This window comes from Penicillium argentinense (assembly GCF_028826775.1).
Source record: "Penicillium argentinense strain IBT 30761 chromosome Unknown utg000009l_segment0_segment0, whole genome shotgun sequence".
In the NCBI taxonomy this organism is placed as follows: domain Eukaryota; kingdom Fungi; phylum Ascomycota; class Eurotiomycetes; order Eurotiales; family Aspergillaceae; genus Penicillium; species Penicillium argentinense.
This window is the reverse complement of record NW_026622668.1, coordinates 5,607,210-5,628,509: the sequence shown is the minus strand read 5'-3', so window position 1 is coordinate 5,628,509 and position 21,300 is coordinate 5,607,210. Positions and strand designations below refer to the sequence as shown.

Here is a 21,300-nt window from a genome sequence, read left to right as displayed (position 1 = left end):
GGCAAGTCGATCGATCAAGTGACGTTTTGTGAACTACACGCAAGCACCCCTGAAGATCATATCGAACCGAGGTATGGAAGCATATAAGTTCTCTCGCTTCGTTCATTCGTTTCTCTTCATTGTCTTCAAAACCTTTCATTCCTAGACCGTCTCCATCATGCGTTTCATCCTCTTCACTGTCCTTGCCCTGGCTGGCCTGAGCATGGCAGGTGGCCCGGTGCGTGAAGACCCATGCTCCTATGTTTCATACTTATGTATTAACAAATACACAGATCGCTCCCGGACAGCCCTGCAAGAAGGACGGTAGCATGGGTAACTGCAAATCTGGCATTTGCGAGGTATGCTTTCTCCTAGGGTTTCTCCTAATTTTTCAAAAACAGCAGCTAACAGTTTGCCATTAGCAACAACCCAACCAGCCAACTGGCAAGTGTAAATAATTAAATGCTTCTCTGAGGTTTGGCTGGAAAGGAAGCACGGGATTTACAGAGCTAGTATGATTTGAATACCAGATTATACACTTTGGAAACTTTTTACAATTGATCAGGTGTTCAGCCTATACATGTCCCTGTCGAATCATTTGTCCTGGAAAATATGAGCAAGACATTGGTTACCATTTTGGAAGGCTAAGATGCGCTTTTTCGAGAATCTTGGTTTACTTAGCAAATGACTTCATTGCGGTTCAGCGGACAGTTTTATCATGTGATGGTTCCGCTCTCCGAGTCCACCCTTTGTCGAAGTCAACCCCAGTGGATGTGATGCACCCAGAAAGTAAAAGTTAATCCGGATTCTCCTATGATGGCAGCCATGGATAAGCTGCCCAGCCAGCTTGTGGGAATGATGCTGGATTGTTCTATAATGTCCTATCGTTGTATTTGGCGGGTGCAACCGCGTAGCCGAGAGGCCCATGGATCTTTCAGTGCCTGGTTGTTGTTGTTGTTACTGGCAGAGGTTTGATGCTTAGTTCACAATGACCTGGTCCTCAGTAGGCAAGAGAAACATGCTTCTCTCCTTAAGAACAAGTCCCATTCGTTGCAATGGACCACATAAAGTGTCGTGATGGGTCCGATCTTGTGACACCCCCATGTTCATCCAATTGAATGACGGATCTGAAGCAAGTATTGCCAACTTGCACGTAAGTCAATTTTCTATTCGGGATATTTAGATTCAACAATGTTGATCTCTTAACTACAATACCAGTCGGTAATCGGTAGTTATAGTGTAGCACCCTCCGCAGGCATACACCCAGTTTGATATGATTACACTAAAGAGTTGGAATGATGGGGGAAGCTGACGAAGTGAGAATTAGGGGATTTCGTCTATCATCATCTATACATATGCCATGATTCCTTCGTGACATCACAACCTCGTAACACACATCAGAAACAAACAGGAAAAAGACGTCAAGATCGCTCGCAAACGCATGGTACTTTTTGAATCATGTTCATCGCCCTAGAGCGAAATGATTAATCCACGTACTTGGGTAGAGTCTTCAAAATGCCGTCCCGGGCGATATCCTCCATCGCAATGGTCATCTCCTGGATGAAACGCTTATCGCCGCGCAAATCGTCACCGAACAAGTTCTTAATGCTGAGGAGCTCAGCTGGGTTGGTACCTCCGGCATGTGCCTTGGCCTTGAGCTCATCAACCATTGGGTCCTCGACATGGAAGGTATTTCCGTTGTCGTCGACACCCTTGATATAATGGAACCAAGCAGCGGCAACGAAGCACAGGCGGCGGAAGGGGCCCGTGACCCAGATCGCCTCGGCGATCGAGGGCATAATAAATTGCGGGACCTTTCCTGAGGCATTCAGACAGACACGTGGCAGCTGGTCCATTATTGTGGGGTTGGCAAAGCGCTCGACGAGAGTTTTACAGTACTCATCAATGTTGACGCCGGGAATTTCAGGCAAGTTGGGCTTAGCCTCTTCTTGCATCATCTGCCAGACAAACTTGCTGAAGACTGGGTGCTCCATCACCTCATGGACGTATTTAAAGCCTGCCAGCTGGCCTGGGTAGCCGATCGCGGAGTGACTTCCGTTGAGCAAGCGGAGTTTATGCTTTTCGAATTGCTCGACGTCGTGGACATTGGTCACCACCTGGACACCGACCTTTTCAAATGGAGGGCGACCATCTGAGAAGTGATCCTCGATGACCCACTGCATGAAAGGCTCGGTGACCACCGGCCATGAGTCCTCAATACCGAAGTCCTGTGCAAGGGTGACCTTATCATTCGGTGCGGTCTGCGGAGTGATACGATCAACCATAGCGTTCGGGAAGTGGGCTTCCTTTGCAATCCAGTCCGCGAACTCAGGGTCGCGCAGCCGGGCAAATGACTGCAACATGTGGCGAGTGATGGCGCCGTTCTTCTGCATATTATCGCACGACATCACGGTGAAGGCTTTGAGACCTTGCTGCTTACGGCGGGCGAGGGCAGCATAGAGAAATCCGAAGGTGGTGTGGGGGTTGTTCTCGTTGGCCGGGTCGAGGTCGTGTTGAATATCGGGGTGCTCGCTCTGAAGCTCGTGGGTATTCTCGTTGTAGAAGTAGCCGCTCTCAGTGATGGTGAGAGACACAATATGGGTGTCCGGGTGCGCCATCTTGGCAATGACGGCCTCGCGGTCATCCGGGGCGAAAAGATAGGAATTGATGCTGCCGATGACGTTGGCAAAGCTTCCCTTGGCCGAGCGCTCGATGACGGTGTAGAGCCCATCCTGCGAGTCGAGAGCATCCCGCATTGCGACGTCGAAGGGCTGCAGACCCACGCCGCAGATGGCGTAGTCGGTTACCCCATGGTTTTGCATCAACTGGTCGACATAGACCGCCAAATGGGCACGGTGGAAGCCACCGACACCGATGTGAACGATTCCCTCCTTCACAGCGCCACCGCGCGCGTAGTTCGGAACCTTGACCTGAGACGCGCCCGCAGTCGCAATCTGTGCGAGGTTGTGGTTGCTGAGCTTGAGAGGTGCCATGATCAATTGTATGGATGACCAGGACGTGAGAGAAGAAAGGATCAGGAGGAGAGGAGAAAAGAAAACTGTCCGAAGCCGACAGGGTCACCGCCAGTTTTGAAGATCGCCGGAAAATGCTGGAGGCTGCATTACATCACGCGGTGGGCGCCAATCCGGCGGCGTGTGGAGCCGGGGCACTTCTCGCCCTGGGGGCAGGTGGGACACTTGCGCTCTTCTGGAACATCGGGGGCGAAATTCGGGGGCAATTGGGGCCCGAGCTTGTCCTGGTCTGGCCGCTCATTGCTGCTCGGGCCTGGCTTTCCCTGCTTGCGTCAGATCTCGCCTCCCCCGTTGTCCGAGAACAGGTTAGTCACAGGCAGGTCAACACCGAACCTGCCTGCGGGGAATGCGTGAAATCTCTGCAGCGTGCTCCGGCTGTCAGTTGCCCGCAATTGATGGTGTCGGCATCCTGCGAGAAATTTGGCGTCGTCGGAGAGGAATTGGCCCATTCTGCCGATGGCGCTGCCGACTGGTTGGCCTGGTGGCCTGAGGCAGAAGCTCTATCAGGACTACCGCCCGGCAGAAAGGGACAGTTGATACCCGGCAAACACAACAAACGTAGCAAACACAACAAACAGAACCACAAAACAACTGATGCAATTGTGATACAATTATCCAAGACCATGAATCAGCTCACCCACAGGCAGGTGCAGGCATGCCCTGTTTTTGTCCCACTACCCAACTAAGTACAGCACAGATAGTACATGTACATACCACGTGACTTGTTCCTTTTCCTCCTCTTTGGGATCCGCATCCAGATGACGGTGACGAGCCCCGCAACCATCTCCGCCGCGAGACCAAAGCCACCCAATGGCCCGCAGCCCCGTCAGCCCAATATCTCTCGACGGCCCCTGGTCCACCTTGGTTCCGATCGTGTCCGCGACAGAGGTCATCACCGCGGAACTGAGATTCTGCACAGGGACCAGGAGACTGCCCGCACTGCCCTGATAAGATCGGGGCACGCTGCTCGTGATATAGATGGATACAGCGGCGAACGACAGATCGGAGCCAAACGTCCCTAAAGCCACCCCGGGTAATGAGAGAGCCCAATACAGGCTATCGACGGTCTGTGGCAGGAAAAAGGCAGGCCCCATGGCAAAAGCAAACATGGCGGCGAGGTAGAGGAAATTCCCCGGGACCACATGAAATGTCTTGCTTACAACCCATGTTGCAAGTATCCCGAGTATGGCAATTTGTAAGAGGTCTATTTCTATCGTGATCGGGGCTTTCTGTTGAATTCGAAGCCAGAATTGCACGGCATAGAATTGCCAGGCTCCAACGAAGGCACCGAAGCTCAAGGAATGAGCCACCATAATGGGTTTAAAGCCCCGGGTCTTCCATAAAATACTTGGGATCAACGCCCGCTGAACTTGGCGCTCAACAAGAAAGAACACAATCAGGAAGATGACTCCTAGCACTACTGGTGTATAGGTATATGGACGCCATGTCTCTACTGATCCTTGAGTCGGACCAAAACGCACGCAGACAGAACCAGGCATCGTGCACCCGGCTCCAGGGAAGTCAAAATCTCGGATGGAGGGTGCTGTACCACCGGCGATATCGGCTACGGGCTGTATTCGAGGGACGGCGAGATAGCCTACTCCGAGACATAGACCAGAAAGCAATGTATTAGAGCCGAATATTCAGGAGAGGTGGCTCTTCAGGGCACCACCCTGGATCGCGCCGAGCCAGAAGCCAAAGGGTGCCGTCGTAGCCATAACGGAGAAGACTTTGTTTTTCCGGAGCCCAGGCTTATAGACACGACCCAGAGACCAACAGCCCAATCGCCAGCCCTTGTATCGAACGCACGATGTAGAACAAAATAATTCTTCCCGGATGGATAGCGAAAACGCCCACGACACTCCAGATGGTCAGCCAGGCAAATGCCCCGACCATTAACATCCTCGGGTGGCATCCAAGTCACTCAGCGAGCCAGAGATTACCACAGATAAGATTAGTGGAGTGGTATACGCACCGAGCAGCCAAGGAAGCTCACTGTTCTGTATCCCCAGGACTCGCTTGAACTCTTCCTGGTTGACCGTGATATCTCACGGCAGAAAAGAGAAGAGCAATAGACTGGCCGAGCAGACAAACACGAAGATCATCTCGGCCGTCAAGCTTCCGAGCTCTGCGAGAACTCCTTGCAGTTGTTCTTCGGTTGGATTGGACCCGAGAGGCTCTGCACCGAAGATTGAGACCCGGTCTGTCTCGATGCCGTACTCTGGTCACCATGATGAGCAGACGCTGTATTCTGTTTGCCGATGTTCTCGATGAGTAAGTACTAAGGTCTCTGCTTTGTTGACTTGTCGAAAGACTCGCCCGAGTGAGCATTTCTGCCCGTCTCCCCTGAGGGCATCGTGCGTAGCTCTGTAGTGTGAGATTCGGGCAGATGAGGCGATGATTTTTTAAATGGGCGCCTGAAGGGAAGCGTCCACCTTCATCTCCCCCCGCACGCCGGTGCTGTCACCATCCCCGTTGGTATAGATCACACTGGTGCACTCCGCACCTCAAAAATATACATCCTCGTTCGCCCCCATCCGAACAACATAGTAAAGTCGGATTGTACTGAGAAGATATTCCCGACTGTGGCTGGACTCCTGACTTAGTTTCATTTCTGCATGTACCTAGGGCACTGCCAAGAACGGAGTTAAGGGGCGACAACGAGGACGGACCGGCCTCCACGGCGGGATGCATTACAAAGCACGGAGTTAGGAGAACTATCTGAATCGTGCGCAATGGAAAGATAAGAATGTGTGTTGCCGAACGATAATGTTGCGGCCAGCAATATGGCGTCTTCGAAGATTCTCGTGATTGGCGCGGGGGAACTGGGCTTCCAAGTGCTGCACGCCCTGGTCTCGCATCCTCACCAGCCTGCATCTGTCGGAGTGCTGCTGCGCCCTGGTCGGATCGATCACCTTAACCCGTCGAAGCAACAACAAAATGCCATTTTGCAGGAAATCGGAGTCCACTTTGTCCAGGGCGATATTGTCGAAGACTCCGAGCAAAAGCTGTCCGCAATCTTTGCCGGCTATGACACAGTGATCGGATGCACTGGTTTTGTGTCAGGCACTGGAGTACAAGCAAAAATTGCCCGGGCTGCTCTTTTGGCACAGGTATCTCGATTCATTCCGTGGCAATTCGGTGTGGATTACGACGCGATCGGGCGAGGTTCTCCCCAAGATATCTTCGACGAGCAGCTTGATGTGCGTGATCTTCTTCGATCACAAAGCCACACTAAATGGGCCATCGTGTCGACGGGCATGTTCACGAGCTTCCTCTTCGAACCTTCGTTTGGAGTCGTCGACTTGAAGAACCAGCGGGTAAATGCGCTCGGAAGCCTGGCGAACCGTGTCACAGTCACGACCCCCGAGGATATCGGGAAGTTCACCGCGGAGATCGTGCTAGGAAAGGAGGATCTGTTCCAAAACCGTCCCATCTTTGTTGGTGGCGATACCATCAGCTACGAAGGATTGGCACAGTTGGTTGAACGTCTGATCGGAAGGCCGATCGCTCGGAATGTCCTGACCGCGAAAGCGATGCAGGCCGCGCTGGCACAAGACCCGCACAACAGTCTGCTGAAATATCAAGCCGTCTTCGGTCAGGGACGCGGCGTGGCATGGGATTTGCCCAGGACGTGGAATAGGCAGTGTGGGATGCCCGCCGAAACGGCAGAAGATTGGGCCCAACGCCATGGACTGGAGGGGATGTAGATATTGAGGGGATTCAGTTGCTGTGAGATGTCGATAAATACATTTGACTGGTCATTTGTGTCGTCCGCCTGGATATCTGTACTATACCCTCAAGTATAGGACCATGTAGTAGGTCAAATGGACCAGCGCCGGGAGCTCCACCTCGGCGTCGGCTGCCGGCAGCCACGCCGACGAGAACGTCCCACCTGCCTACAGGGCGGTTCGACCCCAACGGTCTCTTGTTATCATTCTGATAGCACCTAGAATCTTTCATTTGTCTTGCGCCCCGCGCCGATGGGTGTCTCGATTGAACCAGCGTCCTTCCCTGAGGATACCGGGACAATCCATTCGTTGTTTTCAGGCTACGCTGCGTCCCTCGGAATCGACTTGACCTTTCAATCGTTCCAAGACGAGCTCGAATCAATCCCCGGAAAATATGCTGAGGCGCAGGGAGGCGCCTTGCTTATCGCGAGAACGACCGAGCCCCGGAGGAGCGATGCGCAAGGCTCTGTGTGGCTTCCTCCATCTTCCGCAATTGGTTGCGTCGCACTCCGCCGCAGTTCTGATCATTGGTGTGAAATAAAGCGTCTGTACGTCGTGCCGGAAGCACGCGGTCTCAATCTCGGGGACCGGCTCGTCGAGGCGATCGTGGCACAAGCTAAATCTCTGGGGTATCGCGGCATGCGCTTGGATACTCTGCCCGAGATGCTGGCTGCACAGCGACTCTATCGCAAATACGGTTTCATCGAAACAGAGCCGTACTATGAGACACCGCTGCACGATACCATCTTCATGGCCTGCGATTTGACGCCGCCATAGTCAAAATTCAGCGTGGAATGAACTCCAAAGGAAAATATACTGTGCTGGACCTGGATGTCAGTTCCAGTAACCCTTGATCTGGCTCTGGCAGCTACAAAATTCCTACATACGTGCAACTGATTTCATACCGATCATGTAAATATTTCCTCCACCAACGGCAGCTTGTCGTACCTGACGTTCTCCTCGAATCCACGATGTCCATTCAAGATTATCGACAGTTCGTTGCTGCCTGAATGCCTGAATGTCAGTATGCAGCCTCAGGTGTCAACATGACTCACCCAGGGTCCCGTGAATAAGCGCGCTTTTTTTGTGCTGAAAGTTTCGAGCATCGCTTTGTTCCTAGTGCGATTCAAAAACAAGCTGGACTCTTTTCCTTGCTGGTGGTTCTCCTCTGTATTTACTCAATCGATCCTGACAAGACCAGGCTTTCTCTCCCCACTCTACCAGAGCTACTCATTGTTTGATCATCGTTTCTGGCCCCACACAATGGCGGATTGGAGCCCGAACTGTACGTGTTCTCTCCGGCGCCCTTTCGACGTTGATGAACAAACTGATCCAATGAGTTTGTCTAACCTCTGACCGATTCTTGCGCGCTCTCTAGCGTGGGCTACAAAACCCATCAAGCAGGATGTGGTGTATGAAGATGCGCAAGGTTTGAAAGATGCATTGGAAAAACTGGAGAAGCTTCCACCGCTGGTCACGACTAAAGAAGTATATTACCCCTCGATCGTCCTTTTCCAGGATCGATTGACTAATAAAAACCCAGATAACCAACCTCAAAAACAGCCTGCGAGAGGTGGCTCTCGGCAGGGCCTTCGTTCTCCAGGGAGGTGTGTTCGCCCCACCACGATCAAGCTGGAGAGCCATTCTAATCTGTGGCGGGAACAGGTGACTGCGCAGAACTATTCGATTACTGTAACCAAGATATGATCGAGGCCAAGGCCAAGCTTCTGCTTCAAATGAGTTTGGTCCTGATCTGGGGTACGAACACCATGCCTTCCGACCATCAAGTCGTTCTGCTGACCTTGGTACGCTGCAGGCGCCAACAAGCCGGTGATTCGAATTGCCCGCATCGCAGGCCAATTTGCCAAGTATGCCCCCAGCTGATCTTGTAGCCTCTTCCATGATCACCTGTTAACCCCACACAGACCCCGATCCAGCCCCACTGAAGTGATCAACGGGGTCGAGATGCCTTCGTTCCGTGGTGACAACATCAATGGCTTCGCGGCTGATGCGGAGTCTAGACGCCCTGACCCGTCGCGCCTGGTGTCAGCCTACTTTCACTCCGCGGCAACTCTCAATTACCTGCGTGCATCTCTTTCCTCAGGTCTGGCAGACCTTCACTCCCCACTCGACTGGGGTCTGGGCCATGTCATTACCCCCTCAATCAAGGAACAGTACTCGAAGATTGTGAAAGCCGTGAAAGATGCCTTGAGATTCATGAAAACCGTCGGCATCGACAAAGACCGTGGCGTGGAGACTGCCGACATTTACACGAGCCACGAGGGGCTGTCATTAGAATACGAGCAGAGTCTCACTCGACTCCTGCGACATCCCACCCAGACCAGCTCCGAGACATCGGCGGCCTCGGCAAGTGGATTCTATGCGACCTCCGGCCACTTCATCTGGATTGGTGACCGGACACGCCAATTGGATGGTGCGCATGTCGAGTTCTTCCGGGGAATTGCCAACCCCATTGGCATCAAAATCGGCCCTAGCATGCAGGCTGACGAATTGGTCCGATTGCTAAACGTCGTGAACCCCTCCAAAGAAATTGGCAAGGTGACCCTGATCTCCCGCTACGGCGCCAAGAAGATTGCCAATTATCTCCCAGGCCATATTGCCGCCGTACAGGCATCAGGCCATGTTCCGGTCTGGCAGTGCGATCCGATGCATGGAAACACACAAGCTACGCCCTCAGGAGTCAAGACGCGCCATTTCACCGATATCCTTGAGGAGCTTCGACAGGCACTGGAAATTCACCAGGCCGCGGGGTCCTTCCTCGGCGGCATGCATCTCGAATTGACCGGCGAGGCCGTGACAGAGTGTGTAGGCGGTGCAGCCGGATTGACGGAAGATGGGCTGGGAGAACGCTACACCACGTTCTGTGATCCTCGACTTAATGAGAAACAGGCTCTGGAGCTCGCATTCCTGGTCGCAGGATTCTATCGCCAGGAATCGGAGTAGCCATATGCTGCGTGAACAAAATACATAGTACGAGGCATTGAATCTCGATATTGAAGTGGTTAGAGACTTGCTGCTCGTATCTTTATAGTCATTTCCGTGTACTACACTAAATGTAATTCCACACGGTCCAAGTGGGTTGACGGATGTATGTGCATTTATAAACAAGGCATTGACATGGTCGCATCGCAGTAGATCATTAAACCAGTGAAGACCGGAGAAGTCTCTCCATTTCTTGCAGAGACTCGGGCTTTGATGTGACACTGGACATCAGGTACAGCACATTGCCCAGGACTCGCGAATGCACATTGAACTGGTCACCGCCAGCAGCCAGTTTTTGTTGTAATCCCTTAGCAGCCGTTGATGTATAGCCTGCGATCGAGTTAGTGCGAGGATCTAGAAAAGCAGCTAGAAACTTGATGTGGGCAAACCTACCTCCACCTTCGGCATCACGCAGCGAAATGCTGAGCACAGTGCCAATTCCAAAGACACTCTCCACAGTCTCTGCACAAGAAAGGTCTCGGAGGAGATCCTGCGACCAGACACTCCAGACCTCGGGCGAGGCTGGCTTCGCGGCCTTGACTGAGTGAGATCGCCAATCGGCCTTGAATCCGTCCCATGATCCATTCGCATCCATGTCGGACATCGCCCGCAGGGAGTCCACGGCCACCGTGCATCCCACCGCATGGGCGGTGTAGCTGTGTCCGTGAAGAAGAGCGTCACTCTTCTCCGGGCTCGAAAATGTTTCAAAGATTTCTTGACTTGCCACGGTCGTGCAGAGCGGAATCAGACCACCAGTCAAGAGCTTCGCGTTCACGGCGATATCAGGGTGTACATCGAGAAAAGAAGCGGACGATGGACGGCCCAGGCGGTACAAACCAGTGAAAACCTCGTCGAAAATGACCGGCAAGCCCGACCAGGATGGAGCTGATTTCGGCGCGGACGCATTGGGAGAGAACAGTTCTGGGTGCTCGCGGACGACATCGGTCAAGCAACGCTGGAAGAGGGGGTCGCTGGGTCGATCGTTTTAGTATCAGAGGTGGCACCGGTTCAAAACGATGCGGGAAAACATACCAGAACAACATTCCACCTGCGCCGAGAATGACCGGCTCCAAAATCAACGCACCAAATTTCATGTCATGGCGATCCACCAGATCCTGGATGGTGCGGTGAATGTAGTTCTTATACTTTTGGCTCGTCTCGGTTGCCAGTCGGGCATCAAGATCGAAAACGGAGCCCAAAGACTCGAAAGTGGCCTTCTCTGTGCCCAAATCCGCCTGAAGCTCCCCGGGGATCTCGATCACCCACGATCCGTCGACCATCTTGACCAAGGGGAAGTCGAACCAATGGCCTCGACCCCGATACCATTCCACCTTTTTGTTGAAGGTCGAAGGCTCTGAGCAGTCCATCACGCCAATGGTATCCCCATGATAGCTGCCCTTGAGCCCCAGGATGCTGATCTGCTCCTGGCTGGCATCCCACCCATATCGGTCACACGCTGCGCGGAGACCCATCTTGACTGCGACCTCCATTCCTGTGCTGCCGTTGTCGGTGTAAAACACTTTGGTGAATCGAGGGTTCCCAATTGTCTTGAGCAAGCTATCGGCCAGCGAGAGGGCCGGCTCGTGAACCGCGCCAGCGAACATGACATGGCCATAGCGACCGGCGGCGTATGCCGCAGAGAGGGCAAGCTCCGGGTTTCCATGGCCCAGCCCCTGGGTCCACCACGATGCCGAGCCGTCGAATGTTGGCCGAAGTGCGCCACCTTGTTGTTCTGTCTGCCCGGCGTCAAATGTTTGGAAATAATCATCGTGCGCCGAGTCAATGACCGTGATATCCTTGGGTTTCATGCCCTGGTGCTGCGTGAATGGATACCAAATCAAATCCTGGGCCCGGTCGGCCATCTCCTCCAGTCGGGTGAGACGGGCCTGATTCTTCGTGTTCATGTCTTCGAGGAGGCGTAGAATCTCTGACTCCGCGGAGACCTGCCGGTAATAGGTAGACATGGCTTCTTCATCCCTGGCGTGCGAGGCCACATCTTCCTGCGGGGGCTTTGGGGGTGGCGCGGTCAGAGACACCAGCGGAATGCTTTTCTGGCGGAAGAAATTGGCCAGATATTCGTGGTTCTGGTAGTAGTCATCGCGAAACAAGAGCACGGAATTCACGTCGTATCCCCGGAGCAGCAGTGACTCATACGCCGAGATGGAGGCCGAGATGCCTCCCAGGCGTGAGTCCGCCACGAGAACGATGGGCAGCCGGAGTGGGCGATAGAGGTCCGCTTGGGAGTTGCCATTGGGCCCGGGCGAGTGCACGCCCCCAGCCGTCTCGACGAGGGCGAGGTCGATGTTCGACCGCGCCCAGTCAGACAGCGTATTGTGGATGGCCGCGAGCAAATCGTCATCCCGCGGAGCCTATTGCTCTGTGTTAGCCCTGAGACCCCAAGCACTTCGCGCTCTCCACGCTGTGCTGGCCTACTTACAGTCTTTTGCTTGGCCGCCAGATGCGGGCTGACTGGCTCATCGAATTGGTGCAGGCATTTGGTCAGCGTTCCCGCCCCATAGCGTGCCAGATGCCTGCGACGGGTTAGTAATTGCAATTGCTCGGCCATTGCCTCTCTTTCGTCTGAGAGCGCGGTGGCATGGCATACCGGTCATCCGCATCATCCAGTGCGCCGGCCGACACGGGCTTCAAAAATGCCGCTCGTTTGTTCTGTCGTTGAATAGCATTGCACAGCACCGTGGAAACGATGGTCTTGCCGACGTTGGTGTTGGCGCCGTAGACTTGATGGGCGGGCAGCGAGCGCCACAGTCCTGCACCTACAGGAGACATGAGGACAGGGTGTCTCGTGCACTACCACAATTGAGTACGTAGTAGTAGTAATAGTAGTAGTAGTAGTAGTACAATTGTACCCGCGGGTAGGAAGGGAACTCCGAGGAAGAGGAGGCAGAAAGGGAAGGAGGGAAGGAGGATCTACTCGCGTCCGCAGCTTCCCAACTTGAGCTTTCCGGGAACGACGTCAACCCACGAATCACCTGCCCCACGCGGCTCCACCGCGCCCTTTCGTCTTCACCGAGGTCCAGCTGGATTTTCCCGTTGAACTTCCCAACGACCAGCCGCCATTGGGGTGCAAGCTGAGTGTTATGGAGTCTTCAACAGGTTGAGCCCCCCGGCACCAAAGTTGCCCCTTGCCCATCTATTCCTGCGGCCTGAGACGGCGTCGGCACCCCAGACCTGCCATTCTCCGCGGCACTTCTGCAGCCCCGGATTCGTCCGCGAACTAGAGATTTAAAAGTGCGGATCAGTGACGGCCGTGCCCGCGTCGCCAGGAACAGGCACCCAGAAGCAGAATTAGGCCCAACACGGGGCCATCCCGTGAGTAGCCGACAGCGCCAGCAGCGTCAAATTCAACTTCGTCCACGGAACTCTGTCGAGAACATCACCGCGCGTTCGAGAGGATGAGTGCATCAGACAAGGAGACCCGGGGCACAGCGCCCGCGGCCCCCGGAAGACTCATTGATGCGTTATCGGAGGCCCTGTCGCGCCGGGAAACCAGATCTGCGCGCCGCCGGTTGACCATCCTCCCCCAAGAGACGGTGGATTTCTCGTCCAATGATTTTCTCTCGCTGGCCACGTCTCCGGCCTATCGGACTCGCTTCTTGGGTCATCTCAACAGCGTCCCAGAAGGGTTTCCATTTGCCAGTGGCGGGTCACGACTATTGGATGGGAACTCTGCCTACGCCGAAGATCTAGAACGCTTCGTGGCCGACTTTCACCGCGCGCCCACAGCGCTGTTGTTTAACTCGGGGTTTGATGCAAACGTCGGAGTGTTGTCGAGTATCCCCCAACCGGGGGATCTTCTTCTCTACGATGAACTCATTCACGCCAGTGTCCACGAGGGGATGCGGTTGTCGCGAGCAGGAAAGCGGGTGATGTTTGCACACAGCTCCCCGCAAGGCCTGCGGGGCGCATTGGAGGCGCAGATCAAGGAGGACCCCAAGGTGCACCAGGGGGCCAAGAATGTCTTCGTGGTCATAGAGTCCATCTACAGCATGGATGGCGATGTGGCGCCAATCAAGGAATTCATTGAAGTGGTGGACGAGCTGCTGCCCCAACAAAACGGATACTTTATTGTCGATGAGGCACACGCGACGGGCGTGTTTGGACCCCGTGGAGCTGGCGTCGTGCAAGAACTCGGGGTCCAAGATCGCATATTTATTCGGGTGCATACATTTGGCAAGGCCCTGGCCAGCCATGGGGGTATGTTGCGTTGCCCAGGATAGACAGCGGAAGAGTGTTCAACAACTAACATCTTCGTCCAGCAATGGTCCTTTGCGGACCGGAAACGAGAGACTACCTGATCAACTACGCCCGGAGCTTGATCTACACCACCGCTCTTGGCTTTCCGTTCCTGGCCTCGATTCGAACAGCCTACGAGCTTTTGTCAGCCGGCGAAACACAACCTGTAAATTGACCTGGCCCTGAAGAATTGGTTGATGCATGATCATTTACTTACGCCTATTGAACAGTTACAAGGCCAGCTCCAGCGATTGATTCGGCATCTGCACGGCCGTCTTGCCACTCTGCGGACAAGTCCGTCAGTTCTGTTCGAGGTGGACCATTTCCCCACATCTCCCATCTTCTCACTACGAACATCGCAACCACGCCAGCTGGCAAGCGCATGCCAGCAAGACGGGTATATTGTCCGCGCGATTATGCCACCCACAATCCCCGAAGGAAAGGAACGGGTTCGGGTTTGCCTGCATGCCGGAAACACAGAGCAGGAGATTGATGGCCTGATACAATCAATTCAGTCATGGCTTGATTTGTCCGGAAAACAAATGACCAAGCTATGATCTCTTGAATGGCTGGTGAAGTTATGTGCCAGAAAATATCTCAAATGTAGATCTCTCATGTTGGGGGATCGCTACAACCACCCCTGTTTTGTCTCCTACCCCAAGCCCCCTTCCTGGCCATTCAGGTATCTATTAACGCTTGAATCTGAATGTCCTGGCAGTATGAGTAGATGTTTAGACCTTCTGCTTTCTGAATAAATACTCCTGTGCCGAGCCCATTTATATGCCCTGGGCTGTGAGCTATCACACTGCAGTGCACAGAATAGGTGACCCCGCTGATCACGTGGGTGAGTGGGTGGATAACCAGGAAGATGATCAGATGAGTGGTCACTATGCAAGCTACCTAGTGAATTAGCACACCAATATCGAATATAAGACCATTGAGTGCTGATGGTATGTCTGCTGGGGCATCTGTTGCATCACCCATGGTATGACCACTCCAACATTGGAAGCTATCAGGTGTAACCAGTCGTATTCGTTTTATGTTTTCCTTTTTTCTTGCGTTGTTATTTTTCACTCTCTTTTTAATCTAGCATTGCTACTACCTAGGTAGCTCTTGGAAACAGGGGTATCAAAGCACATCCTCGTTCGGCATATGATGGGTTGTAGTTCCAGTTTTGGGTGCGCAGAGACTGCTAATCTTCGAGCAAGTCCATCCCGACACCCCGCAAAGCCCCGACGGCCCATTCGGGATATTGGGACTTATCCCCTTGATAAATATCTGAGAAGAATTTGCGAATGAAAGCGGGGTATTGATCTTCAATGATGGCTTGCCGGGCCGCCCCCATCAAGTTCAGCATATAGTGAACATTGTGAACTGTGAGGCTGCCAAACGTGTTAGCGGGGAAATAGACAAATGGAAAACGGCTACTCATGGAGAGAGAGATGGGAAGGCCATCTTACAGGTGAGCGCCGACGGTTTCCTTTGCCGTAACGTGGTGCATATAAGATTTGGTAACGCCAAGGCCGCCTTGATCAGCGGGACGGCAACAGGCACATGTGCAGCCCTCCTCGATGGGAGTGTGGTCATTCGCATATATGCTATTACGCAAATTCAGCGTGCCCGTAGACACAATAGCATTACCAAACCGCTAGGAAGTGATACTGTTAGAGTAGTGTTTGTGGTCCAGATTGGTGAATCTTGGAAACTCACCGCTGTACGGGTTGGCCAGACACAGTCAAACATGTCGGCACCAAGAGCCACCGCTACGATAATATCCTCGGGGTATCCCTGTACAGAAGAGTCAGTATATTGAAGCAAGGAAAGCTGTTTCCAAAGGAAAAGCGTACCACGCCCATCACATATCTAGGCTTATGTTCAGGAAGAAGTCCAGTGCAAGTATCAACCCTGTCGTACAATCAGCTCAGATTTTCGATGAGGACAAGAATATAAGATGCAGCGTACACTTTGCAGAACTCTTCTTTGGCCTCGCCCCCTGACAGCCCTCCAATAGCGATACCGGGGGTGTCTCGAGCCACCATTTCCGCGCAGCATTGCCTTCGAAGCTCCAAATCCAGTCCACCTTGGATAATGCAGAAGAGATTTTGACTTTCGGGATGCTTGTGTGCATCAATGCATCGATCTAGCCACCGTACAGAACGATCCATGGCTTCTTTGATGCGCGCGTGATCCGGTGATGTTGTCGCAATCACATCGTCCAATTGCATAATGATATCGGAGCCGATGGAATTTTGGAGGGAGATCGAATGCTCGGGGGTGAGGAGCCTGGCATTTCGTCAGTCAATAGTTTCTCTCGTAGCGCAAAATCCGGTGCAAAGCGCCCCAGGGAAACTGGGGATGATGGTACATGGGTGAGCCGTCATGCGGGCTGAGAAACCGCACACCTTCTTCGGTAACGGTGGCCAATTTCAAGAGAGATACCATCTGAAAACTGCATCGCCATCACGACCCTGGTCAGCCCGCTGATCCTAATTGTGGGGTTTGCGTTACCTCTCACCCTCCGCTATCTGTCAACAAATTCCGGTCCCATCCTTGCAACTTATGTGCTCCACCGACAGCGTCTAGCACCTCCTGCCCGGGCTTTAGGCCAAGGTGGTATGTATTGTTCAAGCAGAGCATACAGCCGGTATCGCGAAGCTGATCATAGCTCAAGCCCTTGAGGGACGCTTGCGTCGCGACAGGCATGAAGACCGGGAGGGGAACGGAGCCATGAGGCAGGTCAAGGGTGCTTGCACGGGCTTTGGTAGTCTGTTTAGAAGGAAAACCGAACCGGCCTGGGTCAGCTATTGATCGGGCTACAGGGAAATTCATTGCATATCGCGTACTGAACATTTCGCGTGGCGGTGCAAGGTCAATGCCGAAGGCATCGCCTTGCTGGCCGGCTTGGTTGTGGTCGACATTGAGACAGCGCGAATACAGGGGAGTAAGCCAAGGTGTTTGAGGCGACTTCCAGCGCGCTGCATTGCATGGAGGCAAACGCGAGCCCCGCGGAGGACGAAGAAGTTGCGCCGACGAGGCAGCGATCGGTGCCTGGATGCCTTGGTGCCTGACAGCCGTCAGATCGGCGGATCGACACCCGTCAATCGATTGACTCCGAATTACTGCATACATACTAACCTCTGCCAGTTGGATTTCCTACTTTTCTCACGAATCAGCAAGCAGCGTCAATAGAAAAACAATTTAAATTAAGGAACATGGTGCCTCGGAGTTCAGATCGACCTCACTTCAATCGCTCAGTGTAGCACTCGCCAAGTTCAGGGGGCTGTGGCTTGGCCCCCAATTGACCTTCGTTAACTCCTGTGCGCGCGACCGGTCATTTATTGAAAACCCGACGGATTTCTTTCACACTCTTCTCTTGTCTTTCTATTCTCAGTCTCCCTCACCCAGACCTCCCTTGCCATCGGCCCATTCAAGTCAATACCTGGTTTCTGAAACCACCCCATTGGATTGCGGTACTTGCCATCTAGCATGAAACTTACCGCGCGGTCTCGAACCCAAAAGACAGATGGGGGAAGCACGAATGGTCAGACATCTAATGACACGAGTAACACTCAGGACAAGGCCAATGGACAGCCCAATGACTTTGCCAAGGAGCACATCACTGGCGGTTGGCGCCCCGGAATGGACCCCAAAGTCGACTACTCCGGGCATTTCGAATTCGGCGGATCTTTAGGATGTCTTGCCCTGATGACGGGTTTCCCGCTCTTGATGTATTACATGTGGATTGGCGCTACGTACTATGATGGCAAGCTACCGCTCCCCGGCAAGGACGAGTCCTGGTCGCAGTTTGCCCGTCACTTAGGCACTCTGGTCTACACGGGCGCATTTCCACATCTTCGAGCATGGCGCATCTATTGGCTCTACTATATCTTCGAAGCTGCATGCTATCTGTTCATGCCTGGCTTCACCTGCTACGGCAAGCCTCTCCAACATCTTGGTGGCAAGCAGTTGAAGTACTACTGTTCCGCCTATACGAGTTTCTACTTGACAATTATGGTCATGGCTACCTTACATGGCACAGGGCTGTTCCCCATCTATACATTCCTCGACGAATTTGGTCCGTTGCTGTCTGTTTCTATCATTTCGGGCTTCCTCGTGAGCATCGTCAATTATGTCTCTGCATTTGCCCGTGGAGCGCAGCACCGGATCACCGGGTACCCAATTTATGACTTTTTCATGGGTGCTGAATTGAACCCGCGTCTTTTCGGCATTCTGGACTTTAAAATGTTCTACGAAGTACGGATTCCGTGGTTCATTCTTTTCGGACTGAGCTGTGCTGCTGCTGCCCGTCAGTACGAGCGATATGGATACGTCTCTGGAGAAGTGTTGTTTCTCGTGATGGCGCACTACACCTACGCCAATGCCTGCTCTAAAGCTGAGCATCTTATTACCACAACCTGGGATATGTATCAGGAGAAATTAGGCTTCTTGTTGACGTTTTGGAACATGGCGGGTGTTCCTATGTCATACTGTCACTGCACCCTCTATCTCGCCAACCACGAACCATCTACTTATGCATGGAACAAATACGCCCTAGGCGCATTTTTTATCTCTTACTTATTTGTCTATTGGGTCTGGGATACTGCCAACAGCCAAAAGAATGTTTTCCGCATGATGGAGCGTGGAACCTGGGTCAAGCGTCATACTTTCCCACAGCTTCCCTGGCAGGAGATCCACAGTCCTAAGACCATTGTGGCCGAGAATGGCGATACCATCCTAGCAGATGGGTGGTACGGCCTGGCACGCAAGGTTCACTACAGCTGCGATATGTTTTTCTCCCTTTCCTGGGGCTTGATCACTGGTTTCAACAGCCCATTCCCGTGGTTCTATCCGGCTTTCTTCAGTATTATGATCACCCATCGTGCTATGCGCGATATTAACAAGTGCCGGCATAAGTATGGAGAAGCGTGGAGGGAATATGAGAGACAAGTCCCATACCTTTTCATCCCGGTAAGCTGCGATTGGCTTCATCATCCTCGCGTTTCAAAAGTCTCTTCCACTAACGCATCAACAGTATGTCATTTAAAAGGTATTCGAGATTCTTGAGACCAAAGGAATCAAATCACGCACACCCTCATAGGATGAAAAGGAGTTTGAGGGTACCAAGACCGACTGAGAAAAGATCTGTATGATGCATGTACGAATCGTCACAACTCCTAGTAGACTACGTAGTAGACTGCAAACAATTCTAGAGTAGCAGCTCCCGCAAAAGCAATAGTGATTGTCGTGTCCCCCAGTGGATAATATTTTTCGTCGTTCAATTAATGACTGTCTACTTCAGCGGTAGGGTTGGGCCGAGGTGCCCGTACTTTAGCGGAGAGTACCGCGTCTGCTGGCTTTGCTCGGTTTGCTTGGTTTGCATCCACCCCCTCCAACACGGTTTTTCGGCCTTGCGGCCTTGCGATGCTGGCCGTCAACAACTTGCTCCAACGGCTTCCCAACGCCGGCTTCACCACGCCTCAGGGATCTCCGACGCGGAGCAATGGGTGAGGCCTTGATTAGACGCCGTTCATTGCGATCTGATGGCACCTCGGAAAGGTGAGGATTCCTCACGCCGGACAGAGTCGCGGAGTCTCCAACCACTCCGCCCAAATGCAATCTCAAAATCTGCACAATCGGCAGCCAGCAAACGCCGTCCGGGTCGTCGATTGAAACACTCTCGCGATACTCCTTCGCAATCTCGGTCCCCCCTTACAGGTTCATCCGCATCGCCCAGCGTGGCTCCTCCAGTACGTCGGCGCGCCCTCTGTATGCTGGAAGTACTGCCCGTCGAGGTTATCGAGCTGATCTTCCTTTACTCGCTGAACCTCAACCTTCCTCGCGCGTCGCCGGTGCTTGCTGCAGCGATTTCCCGAGAACACATCTATGGCCTCCTCATCATTCTTGCCTGTTGGGATGACCCGCCGACCGACAACCCTTTCAGCAAGGCCATGGCCGCGATCCTCGCGCCGTTGGACTATGTGCCTCTCACACTCGACGAGCGCTCTCGCCTCCAGGAAGCGGTCTTCCGTTGCCGATGGTGCACCATGCAGCGTGTCCGGGAGCAAATCCCGAAGATGATGATTCTCACTCTCCACCGCCATTGGATTAACGCGGGGATGGTGATGAAACCCGACCAGCAGGCTACACTGGATCGGTTCATGACGCGGCAAGAGGGCAACAAGTCGCTCGTTCTCGAAGGCAAAGGGAAGCCGCTTCATCGATTTGCGGAACTTCTCAGCCAGCAATCTCCGCAAATCGCCCGAATGGCCCAACTCCCCGGCCCGCACGACTACGAGCTCCATATCAAACCCAATGTTCTGGTTGAACTACGCTCGCTGACCTGGAAAACGAGTATTGTGTGGCCGGCCATTCAGCTCCATGCCTTCCCGCCACGTCTTCTTCGGGGGCGCAGCGGCGGCTTCACGGCCGACGATGTCACTTTCCTTGAAATGTTGCGCCTGTGTTCCAACAACTTTTGGACGCGCTCCAGTCAGCTTCGTCCAGACTCCCAGACCCTCGTCGACCGCACCGCACTGCACCAGGGAGTGACGAATGCGATCCGCACTTCTAACTTAAACGCGATGACCTCGCTTCTTAAAATAGACGAGTTTACCTATCGCTTCGGGAGCCATAATGACGGCCGCGCCACCTACTATACAATTCCTTCCGATCATTTTCTGACGGTGACCCGTTCGGGTCGCGACAATCCACATCTGAATCAGGCGTTCTTCGAGGCTCTTATCCGCGCCAGTGCAGAATCGATCCCAGCCCATTCTCCTGAGATCACGCAGTGGTGCGTAGAAAACATGCAACTTGGGGAGCAAAATCCGCCCAAGTACTCCGATATCAATGGCCGATTTGCCAAGTGGCTCTCTGATTTCATTCTGCGATTGCCGGCGCAGATAGACTATGCACATAATACCCCGAGCGCGCAGCTGTTCTACTGCGGCCAGCTTGATGTCATGGACCTTGAGGGCTGTCGCTTCTTGGACGAAGTGCTCAGTCCTTGTCGTGAGCCTTTGATGGACTATATGGATGAAAGCTCGTTCCACCCGGAGCACTTTTGGGTAGACAAACAGGGAAACGAGCCTTCGTAATATTTCTATATCAACATCGGTCTTGGTATCTGGTAATCTAGGGGCTACGATAAAGAAATCACTGGACCTGGACCTGGTCGCCATTTCCACCGTTCGCTACGGCTGCAGCCCCGCTTGGATCCATTCGAAGTTTCCTAGGTTGCTTAATCGATCGACTCACGTATATAAAATCAATCTACATATCCAAGGCACCAGCGTTTCGCT

At 53.3% G+C, this 21,300-nt stretch overlaps 10 protein-coding genes across 10 annotated transcripts; 6 read left to right on the top strand and 4 right to left on the bottom strand.

The window, feature by feature from the left end:
• Window positions 1-1,463: 1,463 nt before the first annotated feature.
• On the bottom strand, window positions 1,464-2,972 carry N7532_009687 (mannitol dehydrogenase family protein; the record flags this gene model as incomplete). The annotated part of the gene is made up of 1 exon (XM_056622178.1): window positions 1,464-2,972. The coding sequence occupies one exon, from the start codon at window positions 2,970-2,972 to the stop codon at window positions 1,464-1,466; it is 1,509 nt and encodes a 502-aa protein (XP_056472984.1).
• A 713-nt stretch (window positions 2,973-3,685) lies between these two features.
• Window positions 3,686-4,324, bottom strand: N7532_009686 (uncharacterized protein; the record flags this gene model as incomplete). The annotated part of the gene is made up of 1 exon (XM_056622177.1): window positions 3,686-4,324. The coding sequence occupies one exon, from the start codon at window positions 4,322-4,324 to the stop codon at window positions 3,686-3,688; it is 639 nt and encodes a 212-aa protein (XP_056472983.1).
• Window positions 4,325-5,797: 1,473 nt separating this feature from the next.
• N7532_009685 (aromatic alcohol reductase) lies at window positions 5,798-6,721 on the top strand (the record flags this gene model as incomplete). The annotated part of the gene is made up of 1 exon (XM_056622176.1): window positions 5,798-6,721. The coding sequence occupies one exon, from the start codon at window positions 5,798-5,800 to the stop codon at window positions 6,719-6,721; it is 924 nt and encodes a 307-aa protein (XP_056472982.1).
• Window positions 6,722-6,994: 273 nt separating this feature from the next.
• N7532_009684 (GNAT family N-acetyltransferase) lies at window positions 6,995-7,519 on the top strand (the record flags this gene model as incomplete). Its single annotated transcript, XM_056622175.1, has 1 exon — window positions 6,995-7,519. One exon carries the CDS (start codon window positions 6,995-6,997, stop codon window positions 7,517-7,519), a length of 525 nt encoding a protein of 174 aa, XP_056472981.1.
• Window positions 7,520-8,005: 486 nt separating this feature from the next.
• On the top strand, window positions 8,006-9,706 carry N7532_009683 (3-deoxy-7-phosphoheptulonate synthase class II; the record flags this gene model as incomplete). Its single annotated transcript, XM_056622174.1, has 6 exons — window positions 8,006-8,027; window positions 8,121-8,230; window positions 8,286-8,349; window positions 8,408-8,500; window positions 8,559-8,610; window positions 8,668-9,706. 6 exons carry the CDS (start codon window positions 8,006-8,008, stop codon window positions 9,704-9,706), a joined length of 1,380 nt encoding a protein of 459 aa, XP_056472980.1.
• A 196-nt stretch (window positions 9,707-9,902) lies between these two features.
• bioDA (adenosylmethionine-8-amino-7-oxononanoate aminotransferase) lies at window positions 9,903-12,532 on the bottom strand (the record flags this gene model as incomplete). The annotated part of the gene is made up of 5 exons (XM_056622173.1): window positions 9,903-10,075; window positions 10,139-10,716; window positions 10,778-12,114; window positions 12,183-12,276; window positions 12,351-12,532. 5 exons carry the CDS (start codon window positions 12,530-12,532, stop codon window positions 9,903-9,905), a joined length of 2,364 nt encoding a protein of 787 aa, XP_056472979.1.
• Window positions 12,533-13,158: 626 nt separating this feature from the next.
• On the top strand, window positions 13,159-14,556 carry N7532_009681 (aminotransferase class I/II-fold pyridoxal phosphate-dependent enzyme; the record flags this gene model as incomplete). The annotated part of the gene is made up of 3 exons (XM_056622172.1): window positions 13,159-13,960; window positions 14,023-14,165; window positions 14,230-14,556. The coding sequence occupies 3 exons, from the start codon at window positions 13,159-13,161 to the stop codon at window positions 14,554-14,556; spliced, it is 1,272 nt and encodes a 423-aa protein (XP_056472978.1).
• Window positions 14,557-15,191: 635 nt separating this feature from the next.
• On the bottom strand, window positions 15,192-16,917 carry N7532_009680 (tRNA-ribosyltransferase family protein; the record flags this gene model as incomplete). Its single annotated transcript, XM_056622171.1, has 8 exons — window positions 15,192-15,381; window positions 15,460-15,647; window positions 15,710-15,787; window positions 15,847-15,904; window positions 15,962-16,282; window positions 16,402-16,485; window positions 16,515-16,765; window positions 16,843-16,917. The coding sequence occupies 8 exons, from the start codon at window positions 16,915-16,917 to the stop codon at window positions 15,192-15,194; spliced, it is 1,245 nt and encodes a 414-aa protein (XP_056472977.1).
• Window positions 16,918-17,485: 568 nt separating this feature from the next.
• Window positions 17,486-19,043, top strand: N7532_009679 (ERG4/ERG24 ergosterol biosynthesis protein; the record flags this gene model as incomplete). Its single annotated transcript, XM_056622170.1, has 2 exons — window positions 17,486-18,967; window positions 19,032-19,043. The coding sequence occupies 2 exons, from the start codon at window positions 17,486-17,488 to the stop codon at window positions 19,041-19,043; spliced, it is 1,494 nt and encodes a 497-aa protein (XP_056472976.1).
• Window positions 19,044-19,539: 496 nt separating this feature from the next.
• Window positions 19,540-21,096, top strand: N7532_009678 (uncharacterized protein; the record flags this gene model as incomplete). Its single annotated transcript, XM_056622169.1, has 1 exon — window positions 19,540-21,096. One exon carries the CDS (start codon window positions 19,540-19,542, stop codon window positions 21,094-21,096), a length of 1,557 nt encoding a protein of 518 aa, XP_056472975.1.
• Between the last annotated feature and the right edge of the window lie 204 nt (window positions 21,097-21,300).